This window comes from Artibeus jamaicensis, unplaced genomic scaffold (assembly GCF_021234435.1).
Source record: "Artibeus jamaicensis isolate MK-2021 breed Jamaican fruit bat unplaced genomic scaffold, CSHL_Jam_final contig_233, whole genome shotgun sequence".
In the NCBI taxonomy this organism is placed as follows: Eukaryota; Metazoa; Chordata; class Mammalia; order Chiroptera; family Phyllostomidae; genus Artibeus; species Artibeus jamaicensis.
The window spans coordinates 29998703-30023269 of NW_026521486.1; the positions used below are offsets into that span (position 1 = coordinate 29998703).

The following is a 24567-nucleotide window of genomic DNA, read 5'->3' on the forward strand; positions in this document are numbered from 1 at the left end:
GGAGTCCAGGGCCTGGGGCGGCAGGAGCCCCGAGCCTTCTCTGCAGTGCTTTCAGTAAGGTGACGAGGCTCTGGCTGTGTCCACCAAAGTCTCAGGTTACCGAGGAAGAATCTTACTTGCTTGATGGGTGGGAGAATAGAGCCACATGTAGTAGATTAAATAATATTAACTTGCAGGGATTGGACTGTTCTTGCCACACACAAAAAGCAATTTTGTGTTTCACCTGAATGGCACAGACCTGGCTTCGGGGGGTCTTCAGAGTGTTTGGAGAATTGTGAGGTGGTGAGCCTCCCCAACTAACATGTGCCACCTACATGTTCCTTTGTTCCCCTCAACTCCGTGGGTTTTTTTTTTTTTTTTTAAGTCCTTATCCAAGGACGTTTTTTGTTTCATTGCTTTTAGAGGGAAAGGTGAATGGGGCAGGTGGGGTGCTGGGGAAAAATGAGAGAGAGAAACACAGAGAAACATCAGTTTATTGTCTTCTCTCGAACCTGCGACCTTTCAGCCTGGGGGATAATGCTCTAACCAACTGAGCCACACTGGCCAGGGCAGCTGCATGGATCTTGATTTCATCATACTCTTTTCCACTGTGCCCCCACTCCTGCCCCCACCCAGGAAAACCCCAGCCCTGCCAGGTCACCTGTGCAAGAAAACTAGCACTGGCTGGTGTGGCTCGGTGGGTTGAGCACCAGTCTGTGAACTGAAAGGTTTCTGGTTTGATTCCCAGTCGTGCCACTTGCCTGGGCTGTGTCAGGATTCCTGGTTGGGGGGTGTGTGGGAGGCGACCATGTAAAAGGCAACCAGTCAATGTTTCTCTCACACATCGATGTTTCTCTCCTGCCCCCTCTCTAAAAAAATAATTAAAATCTTTTTTAAAAAAAGAAAAGAAAACTAAATGCTGCTGGGGAAAACGACACAACTCAGGAGATGGCCCTTGTCCACTTGTCAGTGGATAACTGGAGACTTGCCTGGTCCTCATTCTTCTGTAAGGCAACTGTGGCAATATGCGTTCTTTCCGGTCATTGATAGATTTGTGAGTCACTGCAGGCCGTGTTACCATCCTAGTCGAACAGTGTACTGCACTTAATTAGCGGAGAGATGGCTAGTCCGTGATAGTTCACAGCAGTTGAAAGCTTCTGTATGTTTTCCTTACCTGCAGTCAGCCCCTGAAGGAGTGCCTAATTCCTTTTGAGTCATAGAAGTCAACCCACCAAAGACACGTCTTTTGACTAGAGATACCTTCTGGTTGTCTACAGGATATAAACTTTTTTAGATAAACAGAAGGAACCCTCAGAACCATCTTTTGACTGCCATTTTGCTTTAGTTCTTGTGGAGTATTGTCCTTGGTTGGCATAATGGTTTTTGAAATTTACTTTTCACTGAAGTTATGTATTTGGATTCCATCGGTGGGGAAACATATTGTTTTATGTTCTATTCTAATACAAATAAACCAGGGTTTCTACAGCCAAAGGGAGTTGTGCCATATTTATGCCATGGATGAAACAAATCAGTTGTGGCAAGTGCATTTGTGGAAACCACAAGACTCTGACTTAAAGGCAGTTTATTGCAGATCGAAAAGAAATAACTATCTAGCAATTTCTTTTGGGAGGGAGAAGTAAAAACGGGATACTGATATCTTTGCCTTTGTATAATCACACAGTAAATTTACTTAAAATTCTGCATCTTCGTTTGTATTTCCCTTTCCCCTTGCATACCTACAAGTGCACTCATAAGCACACAGTTTCACTTTCAGAATGCTTTATTAGAGACAACTAACTACACGGGTAGGAAAGAAATGAGGGAAAGACTGTAATAGTCGTGAGTAATGCCAGATTACAGAGTGAAAAGTAAATAAATGATGGTTAACTGGTAAGTCAATATGCTGGAGGCAACTTGATGAGGTGGAAAGAGTTGGCCTTTGGAATCAGCCAGACTTGGCTTTGAATACCAGACCTGATTCTAGCCACGCACCCTCTTCCAGTCTCTGGTTTCTTTTTCTTTAAAGTGAGATGAACAATTACCTACAGGATTAAAGTTCCCGGCACACAGTAGTAGATGGGTAGACAGTACAATACAATAGTTATTTTGAAAAAACTTATCAAAGATGAGACAAGTTGCTGTGTTTAACTCATTTTGATCATAGTTCTGGAAAGCTTGTGCCCTTTCCTTTCTCCTTAAAAATTGAGTTAACAGTAACAGGTATAGTAGCTGAGCTAATGTTGTACAGCTAGTTTAGACCCAGACGACTAACTTAGTTTTATCTTTGGATGTAAGGCCTATTCATTGATATATATAAAAGAAGAACACTATGGTTCTAAACTAAAACCACCACAGATGAGTGAAGCCAGTGTCGCTTGCCTAGTTGGGTTCCAGTGATACCGCGTGGAAGGGAATCAGAGCCCTCTCTTTCTGCCCAGTACTGGCAGGGCCTCCAGCACCTTCCCCTTCCCTCTGGCCAGTTTACAGCGATTTGTATCACAGTGCTAATTGGATGCCTCTGTGAACCTGTCAGAGATGTGAGTTTTCACGTTGCCTTCTGAAGACACTTGGATTGAAAGATTTGCCGGTGGTTTAATACCAACTTTTTCTGGGGATGAAACAAATTACTACATTAAATCTAAGATGAACCCAATTTCACAAACATTAAAATGTGAAACAAAACGTATAAACCCAGGAAATAGGCAATTAGAAGAACATGGTAGTAAGTTTTTTCTGTGACCTTGTGTGTATTGGTTCCTGTGACCTTGAATGAGTTGGTTCAGTTAAGGTCTTCCCAAACCTCCGTCTCTGCATCGGACAGTCGTGGCCGCCTGTGAAGAGTCTTGGGTAAAAACCAGCTCAAGGTTTAATTGGGCCACAGTCCCATAGACAGAGTGTGGACCGAACATTTTTCTGGGCCATTACTAATAACTTGAGCTCATTTTCTTTTGTTTCATGTAACTTTCTCTACTCTTTTTTTTTTTTAAAAGACTTTTCCTTTAGAGCAACTTTAGGGTCACAGCAAAATTAAGAGGAAGGTGCGGAGATTTTTCCATATGCCTCTCCTCTGTACATGCATGGACTCCTCTCTTTATTACAACGTTCCTCCTTCAGAGTCCACCGTTTTGTAAACTGATCATATTCTCATTCCTCACTCAGTGGTGAGAGCAGGAAATGAATGTTAAGTTCTATATGTAGAGAAAAAGCAATATGTAAAAGAAAGGAATATTTTATCAGTACTTATTCACTGTGCATTGTTGATTATGTGTGTTCGGTCTGTCCTGAAGCTGCCTAGCAACCTCTGGGCCTGAGCGAGCCGTTTCAGGAAGTGCTGCATATACACCCTGCAGTAGAATGTGAAGCAGGATCGGATACAAACTTGATCCCCGTGTTGTGTCTCCCTCTCTGACCTCTCTGCGTGTATTGGTAAAATTCAGTTGCATAACTATCGCCCTATGATCAAAGTAAAGCTTATGGTCAGCTTATCTGGAGTGTTTCCTATTTTCTCTATTAAACTAAAAAGTAAACCCCATTCCTAACTTTTACTTGGGTTCTAAGATTTCTGCAGGTATTTTGTTGAGAGTATAGGAATGAGTGAAGTAAGAACATTTAATTGGATGTGGGAGATAGGTTAGGTAGCAATTCAGAAGACTCTCAATGACAGTGTATTTATATATGTCATTGGCTTTAGCTTGATTAAATTGTAGGAAACGCAGATGAGAAAGTGAATAATTGCACTCCTTTTCGTTAAGATTTGTTCTTCACCTCTGAAGTGGAAAATAGGAAGGTGGATAGCCCATCTGACTTGCTGAAAGTAGTATGGTGTATATGTACAGAGGTTAGTTTTCAACCTGGCCTTCAACATAGTAAACATTAAACAAAACATGTGGTGGCTTTGTTTTGTGTTTTAAGTTTTGATTTTTCAGTTTTATGTGTTTACAGAGCCTTTTCCTCCCTGAAAGAAACTATCAAGGGAAAAACTGTTGTCTATGGCCGTGATGCTCTAGGATTTTGTTTTAAGGCATTTAAACCCTGTTAATACAGATCAGTAACTTGATCGTTAACTTTCTGCACAAAACAAGATTGAACTCTCCCTGAAATGACTGTATAAGTAATTTATTATCCTTCGTTTCTGGAGTCTACATGTTTTTTAGCACCGGCTATCTTTCCTGACACTATAAGTGAGCAGCCCGCCTGGCTGGGGTGGGGCGGGGGATAATTGAACTATTTGGGAGGGTGACTGTCTCAGTCCATGTGCTTTTCAAAACCACAGTTGGAAGATCCGCGTTTATAATTAGTCTGTTACTATTGCAGGTTTCTGATTTGTGTGTGTTTGGCTAATCAGACAGTTGCAGGAAGTTCATAAAATCTTAAGTGAAAATTTTTCTGCAGTTTGAGGCGTAAAATGAGAATGGTAGCTAGAATAGAGAGCTTTCCTAGCCTTTCGCGTTTCCCCTACTCCAGAGAGAAGCCCCAAACAACCCTGTAAGGGCGGCATGCTGGAGGGAATTATTTATAGCTCCAGGGCTGCGATACCAGGTTATGCCTGGAAAGACTGAGATTATTAAGAAGAAATTGGCAGAGGGAATGAGCATTCACAGTCTGTCACCAGACTATGATAATGGCTTGTGAAACATGAGCATCGGCCCTTTCATCTGCCTCTGGGAAGATTTGAGTGTTTCTTACCCTGGTGAAGAAAGCTCGGTTAGCTATTCTAAAATTTGTGTGAATTGATTTATATAGTTTATATGTTCATGTACAGAGTCAGAACAATTTTTTTTTTAATTTATTTTCAGAGAGAGGGGAAGGGAAGGAGAGAGGGCGAGAAGTATCTCCTCCTCCAATGTATGGTTGCCTCTCATGCATCCCCCACTGGGAACTGGCCTGCAACCCAGGCATGTGCCCTGTCTGGGAATCAGACTGCGATGCTTTGCCTCACAGGCCTGCGCTCAATCCACTGAGCTGCACCAGCCAGGGCCAGAACTATTTTTAAAGAGAACAAAGGAGGAAGACTCATACTATTTGATTTTATCCAAAGCCACAGTAGTGGGGACAGTGTGGCATCAGAGAAAGAATACACACACACACACACACACACAACAGCAGTGGGACAAAACAGAATCTAGAAATAGACCCATGCAAATATGGTCAGCTGAAATATTTCTGTGTTTTGTGATTGTGTTTTTGACAAAGGTGCAAAGGTACAGCAACAAAGAAAGGTTGGTCTTTTTAACAAGTGGTGCTGGGACCGTCGGACATTCACATGTCATAAAAAAGAGGACTTTGACACATTTTATGCTTTATATTGTCCACATAAGAAGCTTACAAACTTAGAATTTTTAGGAGTTTATTTGAGTCAAACATGACATACACCAAAGAGCAAGATCTCAAATGCTCCCGAGCATAACAGTTTTGCAACTTGTTACGTTTTTTAAATTAAGGAGGGAATATATGTGAAGGTGGGAGAAAGCAAAGTAGAAATAGGATTGCAGGATGGTTAAGATTGTGTGCTCCCTTGAGGGTTAATACAGCCTCCTATAGGGGTATTATTACTTCTGGGATTTCAAAGGTGTATTAACCTGGATGCACAGAAACAATGGCCAGGGCTGGCTGAAGGCAAAGATAAACCTCTTGTTAAAAAGCCTGAGTCGTGACTACCAACATGACCTGCTCAGTCAGGAATTTATGTTCAGATCACCAAGCGAGGTTACTTTCCATTGGACCCACCCCCCTCACTTCTTAAAAATCCTTTCCTAATGATATTTTATTACTGATTTTAGAGATAGAGGAAGAGACAGAGAGAAAAACATCGATATGAGAGAAAAATCAATCAGTTGCCTTCCATACACACCCAAACCCCGGGGATCAAACCCCCAACCGAGGTGTGTGCCTGACTGGGAATCAAGTCCGCAACCTTCCTGGTGCACAGGAGAACCCTGCAACCAAGACTGACCCCCTTTTTTTCATCCACAGTATAGAAATCAAAAGGGGTCATAGACCTAAATTTAAAATTATACAACTTCTAGAGGAAAACACATTAGCTAATCTTTGTAATCTTGGGTTAGGCAAAGATTTCTTAGAGATAGCATCAAAAACATAATCCACAAAAAAATGGATAGACTTCATCAAAATTAAAACCTTTTTGCTCTGTGAAAGACTAGTAATGGAGAGAAAAGACAAGTAGCTAACTAGAAAAAAACTTGCACATCATATATCTGACAAGGAAATTATAACCAAATAACCTAAAGAACTCAACAGTAAGAGGACAAACCATCCAATGGGCAAGAGATTTGAAAAGTCTCTTCACCAAGTAAGAAAGAATATATACAGATTACAAATAAATACATGAAAAGAAGCTAATCATCCGTAGTCTTTTGGGAAATGCAAATGAGAACAAAACACAATTAGGCGCCACTGCATGCCTATCAGAAGGCACGCCTGTTGTTGACAGTTCTGTGTTTCATGTATGTTAACTCATTTGATCTTTGTGGCATAGCGGTGCGAACACCACCATCATTATCCGGGTTTTCAGATGATGGATCTGAGACACAAATAATTGGGCCACAGTCTAACAACTAGTACATGTCAGAGCCAGGAAAATACTACAGAAGTACAGGAACACTGGATTACCGCAGCATGTTCCGTGGGTTGTGTGCTCGGGTTAGATGAGTGGTGGACATTGTCCCCCACGTGCTAGGGGTATGCGTGTTGCACCTGGACATTAGAATGAAGGGGGCAATTTTTTCTAAAGGAAACTGCTCCTGATTTTTCTTTCTTACATACGTACACACAGAATTTTTGCCATCTGTTTCTAGAAAAAAAAAATACTGCTTTAATTGCTTTTTGTTGCTTGTTTTTTTAACCTCTGCCTAACAGAATAGCAAGAAATGGATTCTCAGAAGGAACTAGGCTTCGTTCTTGGAGCCAGCCACTGTTGAGGGTGGAGGTGCCATTTCTAGCTGGGAACAGTGCACCCCCCCACCCCCAGCCCCGACTGGTCATAGCATGGTGCTAGTACTTTTTGTTAGCAGCAGGACTTCAAAGATACACAGATCACCGACCATTTGAGCCTGTCACTGTCCCACTAACGCCGCTGGCTCCCTGGGAACAGGAGGCAGAGGACAGGCTGGGGGGTTGCCTAAAGTGTTGTGTTTTGATTTCTGGTAGTTAACCTTATCGTTCAGGAAGGCACCATATATCTTTTAGAGTTTGGCCAAGCCTCCTGGGGCTCCAGTTTATGACAGTCATACTGAAAGGTCAGGAGTAACCTGCCACTCTGTGCCCGCAGCCGTCAAAAATCAAATAATTAAGTGAAGTGTTGGAAATGTGAATTTTTCACCTTTCAGTTCCCATCCGCCAAAAGCTGCCGTTGCTAGGCAATGGTTTTCCGCCTACGTAAAATTTGTGTTTCAGACCATTTTTCCTTAAACACAGTTTTTAAAACTGTAAAATGAATAAGCGTAGGTATTGTGGCCTTGAAGTACTTGTTTAAATGAGAGAAACGTGGTTTGTTTTTGATGATACCATGGGTGGAAACATGCAAACTTGATCACAAGTCTCAGTGGATTTCATGGGTGGGGACATAGAAACTCAGACACAGGTCTGATTTGATTTGTAGATACAGCTCTTTCAAACCAAGAGTTGACAAATTAAAATAACATGAATGTCATTAAGCATTATTCCAGCAGCAAGAAGCTTTTAATAGCAGTGGGCTTTTAAGTAGGTTTATTTTTTATTTCTGCTAAACTACTCATACAGTGATTACCAGAAAATCACATGGAAGCTGTGAGTTACTGCCTTGAATATATCGAATAAATGTGTGTTTTCACAAAACTAAGCCCTAATAGCAAATGTCTAAGGACTTTAAAAAAATCAAAATGTCTAAGAAACTGGATATTACCATGTTGGTAATCTTGTTATATTATGAGTTAGTTTTATTTTTTAAGTGTACTTATTTTTGAATATTTATTATCCTTTTTTTTTTTAACTTTGAAACGACCCAGGTTCCAGGTTCTATCCTACATGTTTTATGAATCCTAAGAAAAATGTTGCAACCTCTTAGCCTCCTGGGATTTATACCTGGAAGCAGGCCTTCGGGACGATTCTGCCCAGCTTTTTCATTTTATTGGTTGAGGGGCTGGTAGTCTGAGACCAACGTGACACACCTGTGGGTTGGTCAGCTTCCTGCCCCAGAGTGGAAACCAGGACTGAGGGGCCCTGGCCCCTGGGCCTCTCGTCTGCGTGACGCCCTGTCCTGTCAGTTCCTTCCGCACCAGGGCACCGCTCGGCCGTATTTCTCGTCATCTTTACAGTGGATTTATACGTGTAAAAACAAATGACCTGCAGTCATCCTGTTGGACTTGGACAGGAGTAAGTCAAAGAATTCTTAACGAGGAGTTCAGATAGCACAAGAAAATTACAGTCGGCTTTCAGAGTGATTTTTGTGATGAGAGAAATTTTATCAAGTGACATTGAGTATGCGGGATTTAAAAATATTCGATTCCCAATAAGAAAATAATGAGCAAGCTAGTAGAAAAGGTGGGTAAAAGATGGGAACAGTGAAAGTCAGCTCACACTAAAAGAAAGACAAGTAGCCACTTTAAAAATAATGCCAGCTGGAGTGTGATACCTCATTTACTTATCAGATTGGCAAAGCCTTAAGTGTGGTAATACCTCGAATTAGTGAAGGCAGAGAGAGAGAGTCGCTCTCTTTTACTGCTGGTGGGAATGTAAAAATGGGTGAAAATAGTCAAATGTAAAATGGTCGTACCTTTTGAGCTATCAATTTTCAAACTGCAACTTTGTCTATAAATACAGCAGTATTAATGGATGGTTGATCTTTCCTGTAGTTTATCATGATATAAAAGGATGGTTATTGAAGTTTCATTTTGCACATGCAAAAACTGGAAATTGCTCACGAATTTTAGTAATGAGATACTTCATGTAAATGATTGAACAGCAGAAAGGAATAGAATACGTATAGTAGCAGATCTGGATGTGTCCAAGTCCAAGATTTGTTAGGGGGGCGAAAAAGCAAGTTTTAGAGCAGTCTGTATACTGCTAGAGATATACATAACTGTACTTTTAAAAAAATTATTGATTGACTACAGAGAGAGAAACACTGATTTGTTGTCCGCCTGTTTATTCATTCATTGGTTGAACTTTGTGTCCTGACCAGAGATCAGACCCACAACCTTGGTGTCTCAGGATGGTGCTCTAACCAACTAAGCTACCTGGCTAGGGCCATATTAATGCTTTCACCATTTAAAAAGGTTGGTAGGATGCAAATGGAAATGTTAATAATGACTTTGGGTTTCATTAGGTTTTAGTGAGGACTCTGAGGATGGAGCAGTAGAGACTTTCCCTTTCACTTGAAATCTTTCTGTATTTTGTGAAAAAAGATAACATATACACTATGCACATAGCCGTGTTTGTTAAAGAAAATTTAAAACAGTAAGGTGTGCGTATTGTGAACATGGTTTTAATTTAATTTCTCTTAGAGAAAAAGCGTATTTAGTTCCAAGATTCAGTTGGAAGTAATTGAGATTTAACCAGCAAAGTTGCCAAACAAGTAGGATGCTACCTTAGTCATACATTACACCCCAGTCTTCGCTTAGGACACATGGACATCTAAGAAGTGCATATATCAAACACTGTGAGGGTAGTCATTCCTTCTGGTGTTAGGAATGTTTGCTGCTGTGTTCATGTTCTGTGATCCGGCCAGTACTGACGATCGGTTTCTTTGAGACAAACTGCACCCATTTGTGAGATAACTGTAGGGGGTAGAGGCCTTTGGAGCCCATCTTTCATGGTGGCAGTTGAGCCTGTGACAGTGTCCTCATTTGCATACTGCAGGGCACCGCTCTTGGTGTGCAGCGAATGTTGAGAACCCCATCCCAGCCCACACCGTGTTCGGGGCCTGAACCGCTCCATCCTCCTCTAGCAGGCGCCTCGGCCCATGACCCCACTGTGCTGCCCAGGCATTGGCATTTCCCTCGTGCATGTGACGTGGAGAAAGCTGAGGACGCGCTGCCCACGGGCCTCATGTTTATACAAGTGTGGCCCAGAAGTTGGTTTGATTTTCATCCGTACGTTACATTTTGTTCAGAATTCATTATTCCCCACGTGAGTGAAGCAGAAGCGTCACAGTCGACCCCATCGGTGGTTGAAGACATCCGCGCGTTCAGGGAGTAGTCCAGGCCAGCACACTCAGTTCACTGAAGAAACAAGGAAATCGAGGCCCGGAGCGACGGACCCTGACCGTGCGGCTTACGTGAAGTGGACCGTGCAGTGGAATGCACGTTCAAATGGCCGTGCAACGGCCACGACATTGCGGTTCATTTTATTCTTGATTTTCATGATGAAGTTACAGAATCCAAGGATGAAATAAATTGTAATGGTGTTGCACAAATGTAGTATGATAATCGTCCAGTAGCTTTTGGAGCCTCCGCTCCTTTGCTTGGTGAGATGGTTGCAGGAGTTTCTGGTTGATGTCGGTGTATCCCGGGTAGAAGGTGCAGGAGCTCTGGCTTCCTCCCTTTTCCCTGCAGCATCACTTTCATCTCCACGGAGAGGGTATAAATGTGGTGATGTTTGTTCAGTGTTTTCTTTTCAAAGGGACAAAGAACAGTCAAAAAGAAGCAGAATTATGTATAGTGAGTGATGATAATATATGAGGTTTGTTCAGAAGGTATCCCACCATGTAATATGAAAAATAGAGACATTTATTGAAGAAAATACAGTACAAGATACAGGAAACATTGTACATTGGACAATGATGCTTCAGTCTACTTCAAAGTAGGCACCTTGGGACCTCACACAGTTTTCCCAATTGCTATCAGCTGCCCCATCGTATTTTCCTGAATCTATCACATTGATGGTCTGAAATCTTACTTTTCAAAGGTGATTTTAGTTTGGGGAAGAGCCACAAGTCGCAGGGCACCAAATCTGGACTGTGCGGGGCTGAGTCACCTGGGTGATTTGATGTTTCGCCAAAAAACTCTGCATGAGATGTGGTGCATGAGCAGGTGCTTTGTCATGATGAAGCTGCCAATCACCAGTTGCCCAAGGCTGCGACCTTCTGAATCATCCAGATAGTTTTGCAGAGGAAAGTTCAAGGTTAATGCAAAATTTGGTGCAGATTTGTTGCTCTAATTCCTCAGTCATTTTTAATGCAATGGCCACACAGTCCACATGCTCACTCAGTGGTGTCTACTGCCCCCACTGACTAGTGCAGTGAAGTTGTCGTTGTCCACGCATGCGCACTCCAGCCCACTCTCCTTGGCTGCCAGGTTAGGTGTTGCACAAACCTTTGTCACTATATAACAATGGCTCAGCTGTTCCTGTACAGACCTCATATGCTAGTCTGATTAATTGAAATGTAGAAATCCATGAACATCTTACTTGGTTTATTCTTCCTGGGAAAAGAAACCAGTAAAGAAGGATAGTAAAATCTTGTTTAATTGCAGACTTACATATCTTTCAGAATTTCTTACAATTCCTAAGACTTTAATGGTTGTATTTTAAAGAAAGAAAATTGTTCCTTGTCCCTATAAAATCAGTTTGGGGGGTATGTTTTCTTTTTAATATGAAATAAGTAATTATTTCTGAATGTTTTTTTACTTTACTTTTTTAATCCACTTCATTACTGTTAAGGGCAAACAGTGATACTCTGTGATTGTAATTTTGTAAAATTATGTGTAAGGGTGAAAACTGGAGGGGAACCTGAAAAACAGCCAGAATTACAAAAGAATGATGTTAATTAAATACAGAATTTTAGGATCTAAATAGGTTTTTCTGGTGTGTGGTAACAACACACCAGAGCAGCGGTAACAACAATAAACTTAATTTCAGGGTAGTTGAAATTTAGCCTCTTATTTGTAACACAATAGCAGTATAATTTTTTTGTGTGAAAGGTATAAACGGAGAAGTAAATAAATAGAATGAGGTAGAATGTAACTTGATAAATTTATATGAAAATATGGCATTTGTTTAAGCAAAAGTCTTTCAGAGCCACCCTCCTCCCGTGTATAGTTAATGTTATACCTGATTTATGTTTTGCATCAGCATGCAGTACAGCAGTGGGTTTTTTTTTTGTATGGAAGTGCCAGAGGTACTAAGCAAATCTCAAACTGTCAGCTTCTGAGATAGATTATGTGTGTCTGCTGTTTGAGTCCAAAAGGGCTTAACAGCTGAATATAGACTTTAAATCACCATTGGGATTTAAATTTTTACTCTGAAAGTCCAGGTCATTTGACAGTAATCAAGGGCACTTTCGTTCCAATCACTGTTTTTGCAGGCCCAGCAGAACGCTCCTCTTCCATCATCTCCGGAGGGGAGTCGTTCCCAGGGGTGAGGCATGCTAGATCTGGGCTGCCTCACACCGGTAATAAAACAGAGGGGAATTTGTTCTGCAGACCAACAGAGAAAGTGAGGTTCACATTGGTAGCAAGCAGGTAGAGAACAACTTGGGCAGGTACTGAAGATTAAAGGTGTTTAGAATGTGTGTTGTGTTACTACTTTCAATGTGCACAAATTTTTACACCTGAAAGTTCATTTCAGAAAATCAAATTGGGACGACTGTAATAAAATAACAAAAAAAGAAAAAGAAAATCACTCATATAAGAACTGATCACGGGCCGGAAATGGACAACAATCATGCAGTTATTTTTTCAAGGACATTTACAATACAGTGATGACTTAAAATGTTGGTTAATGAATTTTTGAAATCAAATGATTGATTATAGATGCAATATACATATTTTAGTATGTATCTATAGATTTTTAAGTGTAATGTTTTTATTTAGAGATAAGGAAGATTTCTCAGGCTGTGCTTTTTAAGCCCTTTGTTTAAAAAAAAAAACATCAGCAATAATGTTTAAACTCGGGCTCGCCGGAACGGAGGTCGGCCGAGGCAGCTAGATCTGGAGGGGCCTGGGGATCCCTTTCTAAAGAAGGACCACCGATGATTATGGCTCACAGTCGAGGTTCTGAACCTCTTCTGGGGGTATATTTCACATGGAAAGGCTGATAGTTGGAAAGAAATCTTCTGGTTTAAAAAATTTTTTTAAATCCTCAATGGAGGAAATGTTTACTGGTTTCAGAGAGAGGGGAAGGGAGGGAGGGGGACAGGGAGAGAGATGTCAGTATGTCATTTGGTTGCTTCTCATTCACGCTCTGACCAAGAATCAAACCCACAGCCTTCCAGTTTTCAGGATGACACTCCAACCAACTGAACCACACCGGCCATGGCTAGAGGAATCTTTTCATTATCTTATAGTAACTGTACAAAGGAAAAAAATCAATTTTAGTTCTGACAAACCTAGGTAGGCCTAGGAAGAATGGGAAATCACCAGGCGGGAGGAGAACTGTACCTTCGGAAACTGTAGCCTGGAAAAATGCCCCCTGGGAAACTGCCCGTTGACCCTACCCAGGACAAACAGATGCCGGGTTGAGATTAGGGTCTGGGGTCTGCCCATCTGGCATAACAGGATACAGCTTTAACTTAAGCCTGACAAGATGTATCAAGAACAATGGTCAGCAGAAACAGTACCCAGCAACCAGCTCTAGCCAATCTGACACCCCAACCAGTTACCCTTCACGGGTTTTTGTGTTTAAAAACCTTGCCCTAAGAACAACCAAATGAGTTGTAACCTCCCTTGGTTGGCTCCACTTTCTCCACTCCCTCCCCGCCCCCCACAAGTCCCAACCTCCTTAGGTTGGCTCCACTTGCCCTCTTATTCCCCACTAATAAATCCTGCTCCTTAGCTTGCTGCATCCATCTGGTTTCTTGAACGACTCTGACCTGTTGTACAAGTTCTTTTAATATTCTGGAAAACATCAGATTAGAAAGAATACCTTCCATTCTAATAAAATTTCACTATTACTCGAGATGACCTGAACAAAACATAACAAAATAAAAGATGGTAGGATATTTGATAGCCAGCGATCAATATTGACTTAGGCTTAGATTATCAAGCCGCTTAAATTTAGCACTAAGCTAAGGTTAAGGGAGATCGTGTGAGTCATGAAGTAGAACAGCAACAGGACTAGGTCGTTTTTTTTTAATATCTGAAGTTTCCTGTTGAGCACAAAACAATAATTTCATAATATTAAAGTATAGATTCTGAAGGCCTAAGGTACCACGAACTCAGTATAAAAAACTGATACTGAAAAGCATTAATATGGCTACCTTGATTATTATTTTGATATTTTAAAAAGCCTTGTAAAGATTAGTGCATTAGTGTAAGGTAATTAAGGTAAGATAATGTAAAGAAATGTCACTGAAAATCTTAGAGAAGTGTAAAGCTCCCTGTCTTTTAAAAACTAATTTTAAGTAAACATAAGTGTATGTTTGTATTTTAGTCCCCAGTGGTTAAAGGAAGGGTGGTAAATAAAAAGATATTTGTTAATTGGTATCAAAAATAAAACTGAGAACTATGTGTTTTAATCTGGGGGAATTCAAAGATGATTACATAGTCTTTGTTTTCAAGCACCTTATAATTATACAGGTGAGTAAGACACAGATCAGTAAGAACAAGAACAGCATGTTGACCTTACTCATTTAATCAGTAATAAGAGAAGGGGGTTTCTGGAAAAGCCATTTTTAGGACTAACCCATCTACACAGCTAGTCTTTACAGTCACTTGTCAAAGTCACAGCTTCCAAGTGGATATAACAAATCTGTGCTTTGAAAATATGTTAAGAGTCTGGCCTGGGAGTTGGAGGGATGGCTCAGAGGAGAGAGGGGCAGAGATGATGATCTCTGTACTGCAGTACCAGGGATTGGGAGTTGGGATCGGTCTGCTGGGAGCAGAGGCATAGCTTGGCACTTTGGAATGGGTCACAAGGTCCAGCCTTCTGGGAGAAGGGAAGGTAGTGATTAGACACATCATCTGTGTGCCAGCCAAGTGGACTGAGATTGACGGAGGAAGTCTTTTTTGAGGGGAAATGCAGTAGAAATCAATCTGTGTACCTGCTACATACGGTAATCCATTCAATCCTTGAAGTAACCCTGTCTGAAGCAGCCATCTCAGATTGCTTTGGTTCAGGAAGGGTGACCCCAGGCAAAACACAAGTGGGAGGTGACCTTGGCCTGCACAGCTGATCCTCCATGGAGGGAGGAGTTTGGTGATAAGTGGTCACAGCCAGTCCTTGTAGTTGACTGGCCTGCATCAGTTCCTTATGTTGGTCTGCCAGCAGCAACCCAGAGGAGGGTGTGCTTAGCCCATATGAATGGTGCTCCTGGAATACCCAGTTTGGGTGACAGGGGAGGCTGTGCCACTGGACCCAACAGGACACCTGCTACATTAGGGCCACACTACCAAGACATGGAGTCAAGGCAGCTCTACCTAATACCTAGAAACAAACACATGGAGGCCTCCTAAATCAGGAGACAAAGAAACATGGCCCACATGAAAGAACAGATCAAAATTCCAGAAAAAGAGCTAAACAAAGTATAGATAAGCAATGGATCAGATGCATCGTTCAAAAACATTAATTTTAGGACGCTCAAGGAACTTAGTGAAGACCTCAACAGCATAAAAAAGATCCAGTCAGAAATGAAGGATTCATTAACTGAAATAAAGAACTGATACTGTAGAGGAGAACAACAGTAGAAGTTGATGAAGCTGAGAAGCAAAACACTGATTTGGAACAGAAGGAAGCAAAAAAAAAAAAAAACCCAACCAATTAGAATAACAAAAAGAAAAAAATATACCAAAAAATGAGGTAGAACAAGCAGTGTCTGGGACAAATTCAAGAGGTCCAACATTTGCCTCATAGGGATGCCAGAGGGAAAAGAGAAAGAACAAGATATTGGAAATCTGTTTTAATAAATAATGAAAGAAAACTTTTCTCAATTTGGTGAAGGAAATAGACAAGCAAATGTAGAAAGCACTGAGAGTCTCAGACAAGATGGATACTAAGAGGCCCACTGCAAGATACATCATAATTAAAATGCCAAAGGTTAAAATAAAGGTAAAGAGAATCTTAAACGCAGCAAGGGAAAAGCAGAGTTTTACCTACAAATGAGTTCCCATGAGGCTGTCAGCCATTTTCTCAAAAGAAATTTTTGCAGGTAAGAAGGAAATGGTAAGAAATATTCAAAGGCATGAAAAGCAAGGACCCACAACCTAGATCATTCTATCTAGCAAAGCTATCATTTAGAATGGAAGGGCAGATAAAGTGCTTCCCAGACTAGGGAATTCATCATCATCATCAAGCTATTACTTTATGAAATGTTAAAGGGACTAATTTAAGAAAAAGAAGATTGTAACTATGAAGATTTAAAATGACAACAAACTCACAACTATCAACAACTGAATATAGAAAATAAAAAACTAAGGAAACAACCAGAACAGCAACAGATAAATATCAGCTGGGAGGGGGAAGGGGAATAAAGAGGGAAATGGTGCAGGGATCAAGAAGTGTAATTGGTAGGCGCAAAATAGACGGGGAGGTTAAGGATAGTATAGGAAAGGGAGAAGCCGAAGAACTTACATGCACAACCCATGGACATGAACTAAGGGCAGAATTGCTTAGTTCCAGAAAGGGGTTACTGGGTCAAGGGGGCAAAAGGAAAAAAAAATTGGGACAATCGTAACAGCATGATTAATAAAATATACTTAATAATAACCTATGTCAGTAGTATGAGAAGTAACTGAATTTAGCACGGTGTATTTTCTGTTGCTGCTGTAAAATTTACCACAAACATTGTGCCTTGAAACAACACAGATTTCTTATCTTACAGTTCTGTAGGTCAGAAGTCCGGCTCGGGACTCACTGGCTACAGGCAAGGCGTTGGGCGGGGCTGTGTTCTGTGCTGAGGCTCTAAGGGAGACTGTTTCTTTAGCTTTTCTCCATCCTCAAGGCCAGCAGTATTGTATCTCACCAACCGCTCCTCCATCCGCAGCTGTACCTGGCCCTGTCTCCTACCCAGATAATTCAGAACAGTCTGCCCATCTTTTTTCCCCTCTAACTGAGCCACATCTACAAAATCTCTTTTGCCTGTAAAATAGGTAGTAAGGTAATGTGATCATAGGTTCCAGGGATTAGGACATGGATTTACTGTTGGGTGGGGGCCGGCGTGGTTTCTGCCTACCTCCCACAGTGCCATATTACCAGTCAAATCACTAACGTTTGAATGATTCCTGATTTGATTAGAATTGTTGTCCTGATCATCATTACTGTTAATGATAGGATTGCTCATCCCTAGCCTTTCAGTTGTAACATTAGTGTCACAATGTAGCTGAAATTGTAGTTCCATTCAGGGATCTACTGGGTCTGTTTGGCACAGATGTCAATCTGATAGTATGTCATTTACCAACATTTAATTTTAAATGGCATATTATTTTTTTAAGTACTCAGGAAGAATTTTTTTTAAAAATGCAAGCCCTAGCATGGCAGTCCAAGTGTATTGAACTGATGCTAACTTATACAGAATTGCACCACTTTAATTAAGGCTTTTAGTTTACGATTGGCCCCTTCCAAGTAATTGTATGTAACATTGGGCTGGTCGGTTTAAATACTGTGGCTCCCTGTTGGAAAGACACACACGTCTCTCCACCCAAACATTACAGCATACAGAGCAGTCAGGCATTGTTAACTGAACCAGCAATAGTTACTGCGACTCAGGCCGTATGACCAGTTACACATGTTAGATTATATCTCTTTGGGGAGATTATGTATAATTTGCTTTATACTTTATGATTTCAGTGCTTGTTTTTAAGGAGCAAATAGTTATGTTTGTTAAAGGAAGCAAAAATTTTATACTGTTGTGTTTGTGCTTTTTTAAAAAAAATCTTCATATTTATTTATACACCATTTAAAGCCCTGAAAATTAGTCTGGAATAGGATTTAATGTGTGTGCCTAAAATGTTAAGTTTTTTGTTTGGCCAGATGAGGGCACTTTTTCTTCACATTTCTGGAGTTTGAGCTGTGAAGCAGATTTGTTTTTCCCCATGCAAGCTGTTACTTACTTTTTGTTATTATTGCCAGTGAGAGAAATAGTTTTGACATTTTTAATATTTTGGTTGTGTTGCATTCTTATAGGTTCATCTTTCTCCAGAAGGGATAGCTTCTGTTTCTTGCAAAGCTTTTATATACTGAAACTTTAAAATGGGTAACAAAATTTCCATGCAACAAGGTAGTTTTAAGAAAACAAATGTACATGCAATTCTCACTGCTGCTTATAATTAATGAGAAGTTGAAGTTTACTTTTAAGGTAATTTAAGTATTCTCAGTTTGTTCGTGGCAGGATGAAGGGGCATTGACTAGATTCTTCTCTCATCGGATTTCTAATACCTGCTTTCCACTGAATCACTCTCACTTTGTATTGCTGTCAACATTGTTCAGAAGCAATGGAGAGGAAATAAAGTACCAGGTGTATTTTGTCTTAGAACAAACAAAAAATGAAAATGAATATAAGGACTACAACCCAACACCTTTAATCAAAATACCAGAAATACGGTGCATTTAACTTTATTTGTATGCTGGCCGTCAGGGGCTAGATTGAGTAGCATAAGGTTTCAAAGGTTTGGGTAATGATAGTAAAAACACTACAGATGCCAACTGCCTGGTGCTGACGTGAATAATGTAAGGAGAAAAGCAAGGACAGAATAATGTCAGGGTTTATTTTAATGGGTCCACGTGATAAGGCTGTTGTCATTTTGCCATAGATAAACAAAATTTACAACTTTTTTTGAAAGTTAAGTTTTTGAACAGCAATGAAACGACTTTACTATAATTTGAAAAAAATAATGGAAATAAAACATCAAAACTGGATTGACTTGAAGAGGATTAGAAAGGAGGAAAACGAGCAAGGATGATTTCAGAGAATGAGTCTGTTTAAAAATTGTACACAATTTTAGGAGTCATGAGAAGAAATGAATTATTTAAAAAATACGTATAGAGTAAGATGAATATGATTAATACCTCCCTGGAGTGGGTTAAAGGAAGCCGCTGCGTCAGGTGGCTCTGGGAGGCTGTCAGCCAAGCACAGCCTGGCAAACCCTGCTGCCCTTTATTGATGCCGAGGAGCAGTTGTAATCACTGTCATCGTAACCCGTCTCGGGGGTGACTGGGTGCCCGTCAATAACCTGTGGCACAGATGCTACTCTTCCCTTTCTAAAGATGAGGAAATTGAGGCTCAGAGACATCAGGTAATGTTTCCAGTGTCCCAGCAACTAGTAAATGAATTCTCGGACTAAATTCAGACCATAGGCTTGAAGATACTTTTAAGTTAGGAGGAATATAGTCAGGAAGCCACCAAGGGCTCTGTGTTAGAAGAGTTGAGTTGTTCCCCTCAACTCTGTCTCAAAAGGCCATCTGCTGGTGCATCGAGGAATAGCAGCTGTAGGCCTGCTGCCTGTAAGGGAAGATTTGTTAAGGCCCCAACAGGAAGCACATCTGGTCCTAATGAGGGGCGTTCTTATTAGTCCCTTAAAGAGAAAAGAGTTTACTAGTGTTTTTCCTACCATCGTTATTTATTTTTAATCCAGCGGGTTGTTAAGAAAAAGGGACGAAGTAGTGACTTTTCACTTTCTGTTCCCTGACTCTGTTTTTTATAAGCTTCAGTAGCATTCTTGTTGCCTACACCTTACCAAGACTCAAGTCTGCATAGCAAACCAAAAGATTTTTTCCCAGCAGTTTCTCTTAGCAAAGAGTAAGTATTTTAAAAGAGAATTACAGATCTTTAATAAGAATTAAATTTTTATCTCTCATAAAGCGTTCATTGGGAGCCTTCTGTGTACCATCCACTCTGCTTGGCACATTGGAAGCAATGTGTGACCCAGCTGTGTTCTTGCTATTGCGTTCGTAGTTCAGTGTGGGAGCTCAGGAAGTACACTAGTTATCACTCTGAAATGCGAAGGTGTTTTGACACTGGGCAGGGTGCTGGGGAGGAGAGGGGAGGGACGGTTTCACAGAAGATGTAATCTCTGAACTGAATCCCCAAGCACGGGTGATCAGATGATTTTTCAGGTAGATTACTGAGAGAGAGGGAGGGCTGGATTTGTTCTGCATATTGTAGGTGTGGCTTTTAGGTTTTGAGGTCTATATTTTTGGCTTTTAGAAATGCGTGGAGCTTTTTAAGGATTTTTTTTTGGTCTGGAGATGAACATTCAAGGGTCATTTGGCTGTGCGAGGTCTTTCTGAAAAAAATTTCAGCCATTGTTACTATAAGGAGAACATTTTGTGTGACATCCTTGTAACCTGGCAGCCAAGAGAGTGGACTAGAATGGGTGTGAACGATGATGACTTCACTGTACTAGTCAGTGAGGGTGGTAGACGTTGTTGAATGAGCGTGTGTACTGTGTGGCTGTCGTTTTCAAAATGATTGAGCTAGAAGAGTGACGAGTGTGCATCACATTTTGTGTTTAAGCTTGAACATTCCTTCACAGAAAGTATTTGGATGATTCAGAAGGCTGCAGCTGTGGGCAACTGGTGATTGGCAGCTTTATCACAAGAAGGCGCAGGATCATGCATCATACCTCATGCAGAGTGGAGTGTTTTGTTTTGTTTTGTTTTGTTTTGTTTTTGTTTTTGGCAAAACATCAAATCAGCCAGGTGACTCAGCCCCACTACAGCCCAGATTTTGCACCCTGTGACTTCTTGCTTTTTCCAAAACTAAAATCACCTTTGAAAGGGAAGAGATTTCAGACCATTGATGAGATTCAGGAAAATATGACAGGGCAACTGATGGCAATTGGGAGAAGTGTGTGAGGTCCCAAGGTGCCTACTTTAAAGGGGACTGAAGTGTCATTGTTCTGTGTACAATGTTTCTTGTATCTCATATTTTCTTCAATGAGTGTCTCTTTTTTTCGTATTGGCTGGGTTTCATATTTTCATTTTTCATACATGGCTAGATACCTTCTGAACAGACCTCTTAAGTCCTAGTTAAAATAGAAAAACAGAGGAGGAAACTAGGGAATGCCTGAAAAAGAGAAGTAAAGAATCCGACCGATATTTCCTAGAAGCCAAATCAGAAAACAGTATTTGAAGAAGAGATGATTGTATATGGTCAGCAGAGGGAACTGCAGCGCCTCTAAGTTGAGGAGGCTGAGGGAGCCTCTGGATTTGATTATGATACCACTTACTTAAATACGAACATGCAGTGCAGTGTTAGCTTTCTGGTAGCACTTTAAAACTGCACCTATTCTCTGAGCCTCTTTCACACTCAACTTTGGAGAGGCCATTCAGGGACCTTACTGAAATTATGGACATGGCTGGATGCCAGACATTTGTTTTGTTCCCTGCCCATCATCCTTTCTTTTCTCTCAGAATCTGACCTGTATTTTCCCTGTAGAATAACTCCTTCCTCACTCTCAGGCCTGGTCTTAGGGGTGTTTATTGTAGACCTGACCCCAGTGATTGTTCATGGGAGTATACATGATGTAAACCGGGCCAGTGAGACTTGACCTGGGATTTCCTTAAGCCCTGGAGGAAGGGGATCTCTCTTTTGCTAAGTGTGAAGCTGGAAGCATGTCCATCTTGAGCCGTCTTCATGGGAGTGGTATCTCGGAGACAGAAAAGGAGGAGACAGAAGGAAGGGAGGAGAGAGGGGTTGACACATGCACAGATTTATCATGTGAGTTGAGTTTCTGGAGCCAGTACATTCTTATCTCTTGCTTAACTATTTGAATCGGGTTTTCTTGTCATTTGAATTTCACTCCCCTGAAGAATGCCTGTGTACGTATATATCTAAAGGAATGCAAGTGACTCGGGGTACAGGTATGTAGGGGCTCACCGACGTGAATTGAACGCCTCTACTTTCTTCACCGTTATTGTCAGCAAGATTTGCCCCCCAAATCTAGGTCCAGCATTGTTACCATTAGCTAATTAGGAGCCACCCCTGAACTATTTGATCTTTATTACATACACACAGCATCTTGTTATTTATTGTAGTTAAGAAAGTAAGGTATTTTTATTAATGCCTTTTGGATTAATTAAGAGTTAACTCTTTACTCTCATTTCAGCAAGGATCTATTTTTTGAAATGTTGGGATTTCTTTTATGTATTATCTGTCAGTATAGGCCTATCAATATTCTTGTTAACCTAAAATCTTAGACCATAAATGTAATATAATTTGTCAAAGTCCCCATAACATACAAAGAAGAGGTTGTCCTTGATTCTAGCTAAATTGAGTAACTTGAAAAGCCAGGGAAAATGGTTTTGGTATACTTGTCATTCGGAGTAACCTTCCAATTTAATAGATAGTCATGGCTGTTGAAAAATATAATTTAATAAGGACTCTTTGCTGGAAAATAACATTAAAAATAGCCAAGCAGTTGGAACGTGATAATAAGATTTCAGACGGCGCTGTGACTGGCATGGGCGGTCACTTAATAGGTTTGAGTCAGCAAGGCTGGCCTCATGGAGGGCGGTCATTGTCTCTGGGCACTGTACCTGCGATAGATGTAGCTCCGGCAGATTCACAGTGATGCTTCCTTTGGGTTAATATAAAACAAGAAAGTTGAATTATGATCACGTGTTGTAAAAAGAATAATGCCAATTCATTTCTGATTGGTAGGTCAAAAAAAGTGCAAGAAAAAAGTTTAGGTTGCGGTCCAGTCCCAGTCCACAGTGCCAAGGCCATGGTCATATGTTGCTAGGAATTTCCTGATGTGCTGGGGCTCTGTGCTTTATTTATTCTCTCCTAAATAACCATTTGTGCATTAATGTCCATCCCTGGAGGTCTTATAGTTGTACTCAACTCACAGTCCAAGAAGCTTTTTGGGGCATTTTAATCAAACTTAATATTTTCCTATTTATTAACATTCTTCTTTTCTCTCCCTTCTCCCATTTATGCAGAATTTTTTATTTTATTCTCACTATGTGCATGCTTTAGGCATTAAGTGTTTGGTCAAAGAACAATATACATGCTTGCCCTCTGGTGGTTGGAAGACACATTGCAACAAGCAGTTACAGAGTGTGTTAATACTCTTACCAGCCTTGGCATCATCCATTTATTTTATTCCTACTGCATTTGTTGGTTCACTAATATATTGTATCAAGCACGCATTGAGCACCTTCTGTATGACATCCTTTCCTAGTGCTCTAAAGGAGGAGCCTTATCTGGTATAGCAGCAACATTCTGGCCTTCAGTAGCAATAGTTAACATATGTGAGGTCTTACAAATGGAATTCCAGAAGCCTGCTTCTGGTATGTCTAGATATGACTTCTTGGATTCCATTTTTGGGTAGCAACGTGTTTTTCCATCAGCATCTGACATTTCTAGGCCTTTGAGCTTCAAATTTGTTGTACAGGTGCCAGATGAAAAAAATGAGGAAGTACCGTGTCTTAGTTCCCTTGCTGCCTAACAAATTACCTCAAAATTTATGGACTTCAAACAATAAACATTTAATGTCTCGGGGTTTCTGCCAGTCAGGAATTGTGATAGTGATTCACCTGGGTGGCTCTGCTCTGGCTGTTGGGAGGCTGCTGTGCAGATACGGGTCAGGGCTGCAGTCCTCTGAAGACTGGAAAATCCACCTCCCCGGTGATCCCGGCTGGGGGGAGGCCACCCTCTTCAGGTCATGGTGCCTGGCTTTCACTCAGTGTGAGTGACTCAGGAGAGAACGAGACGGATGCCAGTCTTTTCAGTGACCTCACCTTAGAAGTCACACTTTTGTCATTTGTGCGATACTCTATTGGTTACAGAAACCATATCTATTTAGTGTACAAGGGGGTGACATAAAGGGCCTGGATTCCAGGAGGTGAGAATCACTGGGGCCACTCGGTGTGCTGGCCACCATACATTGTAACCCTGCATTTGTAAGCATTTGTCCGTGAACGTTGTGGGCCCATAGGAAGGCAGAAGTAAATCTTCAAGTGGAAGTATTTTAGAGTGAAATAGGGGGCTGAAAAATTAGACCAGCTCATCTTCATTTTAATTTTCATTTTTCCATCCCCTGGGAGAATGTCAGTAAGTTCTCAATGCTCCCAAGCTGACATTTTTAAATGCAGCACTTAGGGAAGAAGGAAAAGAACAGTAATAGATATGAGTTTTATGAGAACATACTTCTATGAAACTGGGACTGGAACATATTAATTTTTTAAGAATGCGATCTATTACAGCTTCGTTTCTGTGCCACTCAGCGGTGGGAAGTATTTCCGCAGAGAGAACGCTGAGTGGATGATGGCTTACAGTGCTGCACAGAGAGAACTGCTTGTTTTTCAGAGATGGTTTGTCAGATCACTTACATGTTTTTCTTGGAGCAATGCGCACCATTTTTGGTCTGCAGCCTCTCAGTTCACTGCTGGTCTCATCAAGTTCATGATGAAAAGTCGAGAAAGTCGAGTTGCTTGGGTGGTAACGGGAGTGCGGCCGCTACAGGCACATGCAGGTTTAAATGTTGCTGCTGGGTGTTTAAGACAAGATAAAAACAGAGCTGAGAGTAGAATGTCTAGACCAGAATTTTTACTTTGCTATTAACATCTGGGCTTCAGAGTTAATTTAGAAAGGAGAGTTGAAGTTGTCGCTCCCGTCTCCTACCTTCCCCCCAAATTATTTTCCTCCTCTATTTTCCATCCTATCGTAATATGTGGGGTTTTTTTTTATAAAGAAATTCTGTTTTCACATTGGTATGT

General features: G+C 41.0%; 1 protein-coding gene across 6 annotated transcripts in view; it reads left to right on the forward strand.

Annotated features, from left to right (window-relative positions):
* Window positions 1-24567, forward strand: part of PLEKHA5 (pleckstrin homology domain containing A5) — a 202495-nt gene that overhangs the window by 39978 nt on the left and 137950 nt on the right. Inside the window, exon 4 of one of the 6 annotated variants that reach the window (XM_037136581.2) lies at window positions 10088-13119. The exons of the other annotated variants lie outside the window; for them this stretch is intronic. Within the exon in view, the coding sequence (XP_036992476.1) occupies window positions 10088-10112 (25 nt within the window). The 3' untranslated portion in view covers window positions 10113-13119. Of the gene's footprint in view, window positions 1-10087; window positions 13120-24567 lie in introns of those variants that run through there. 6 annotated transcript variants of the gene reach the window in all.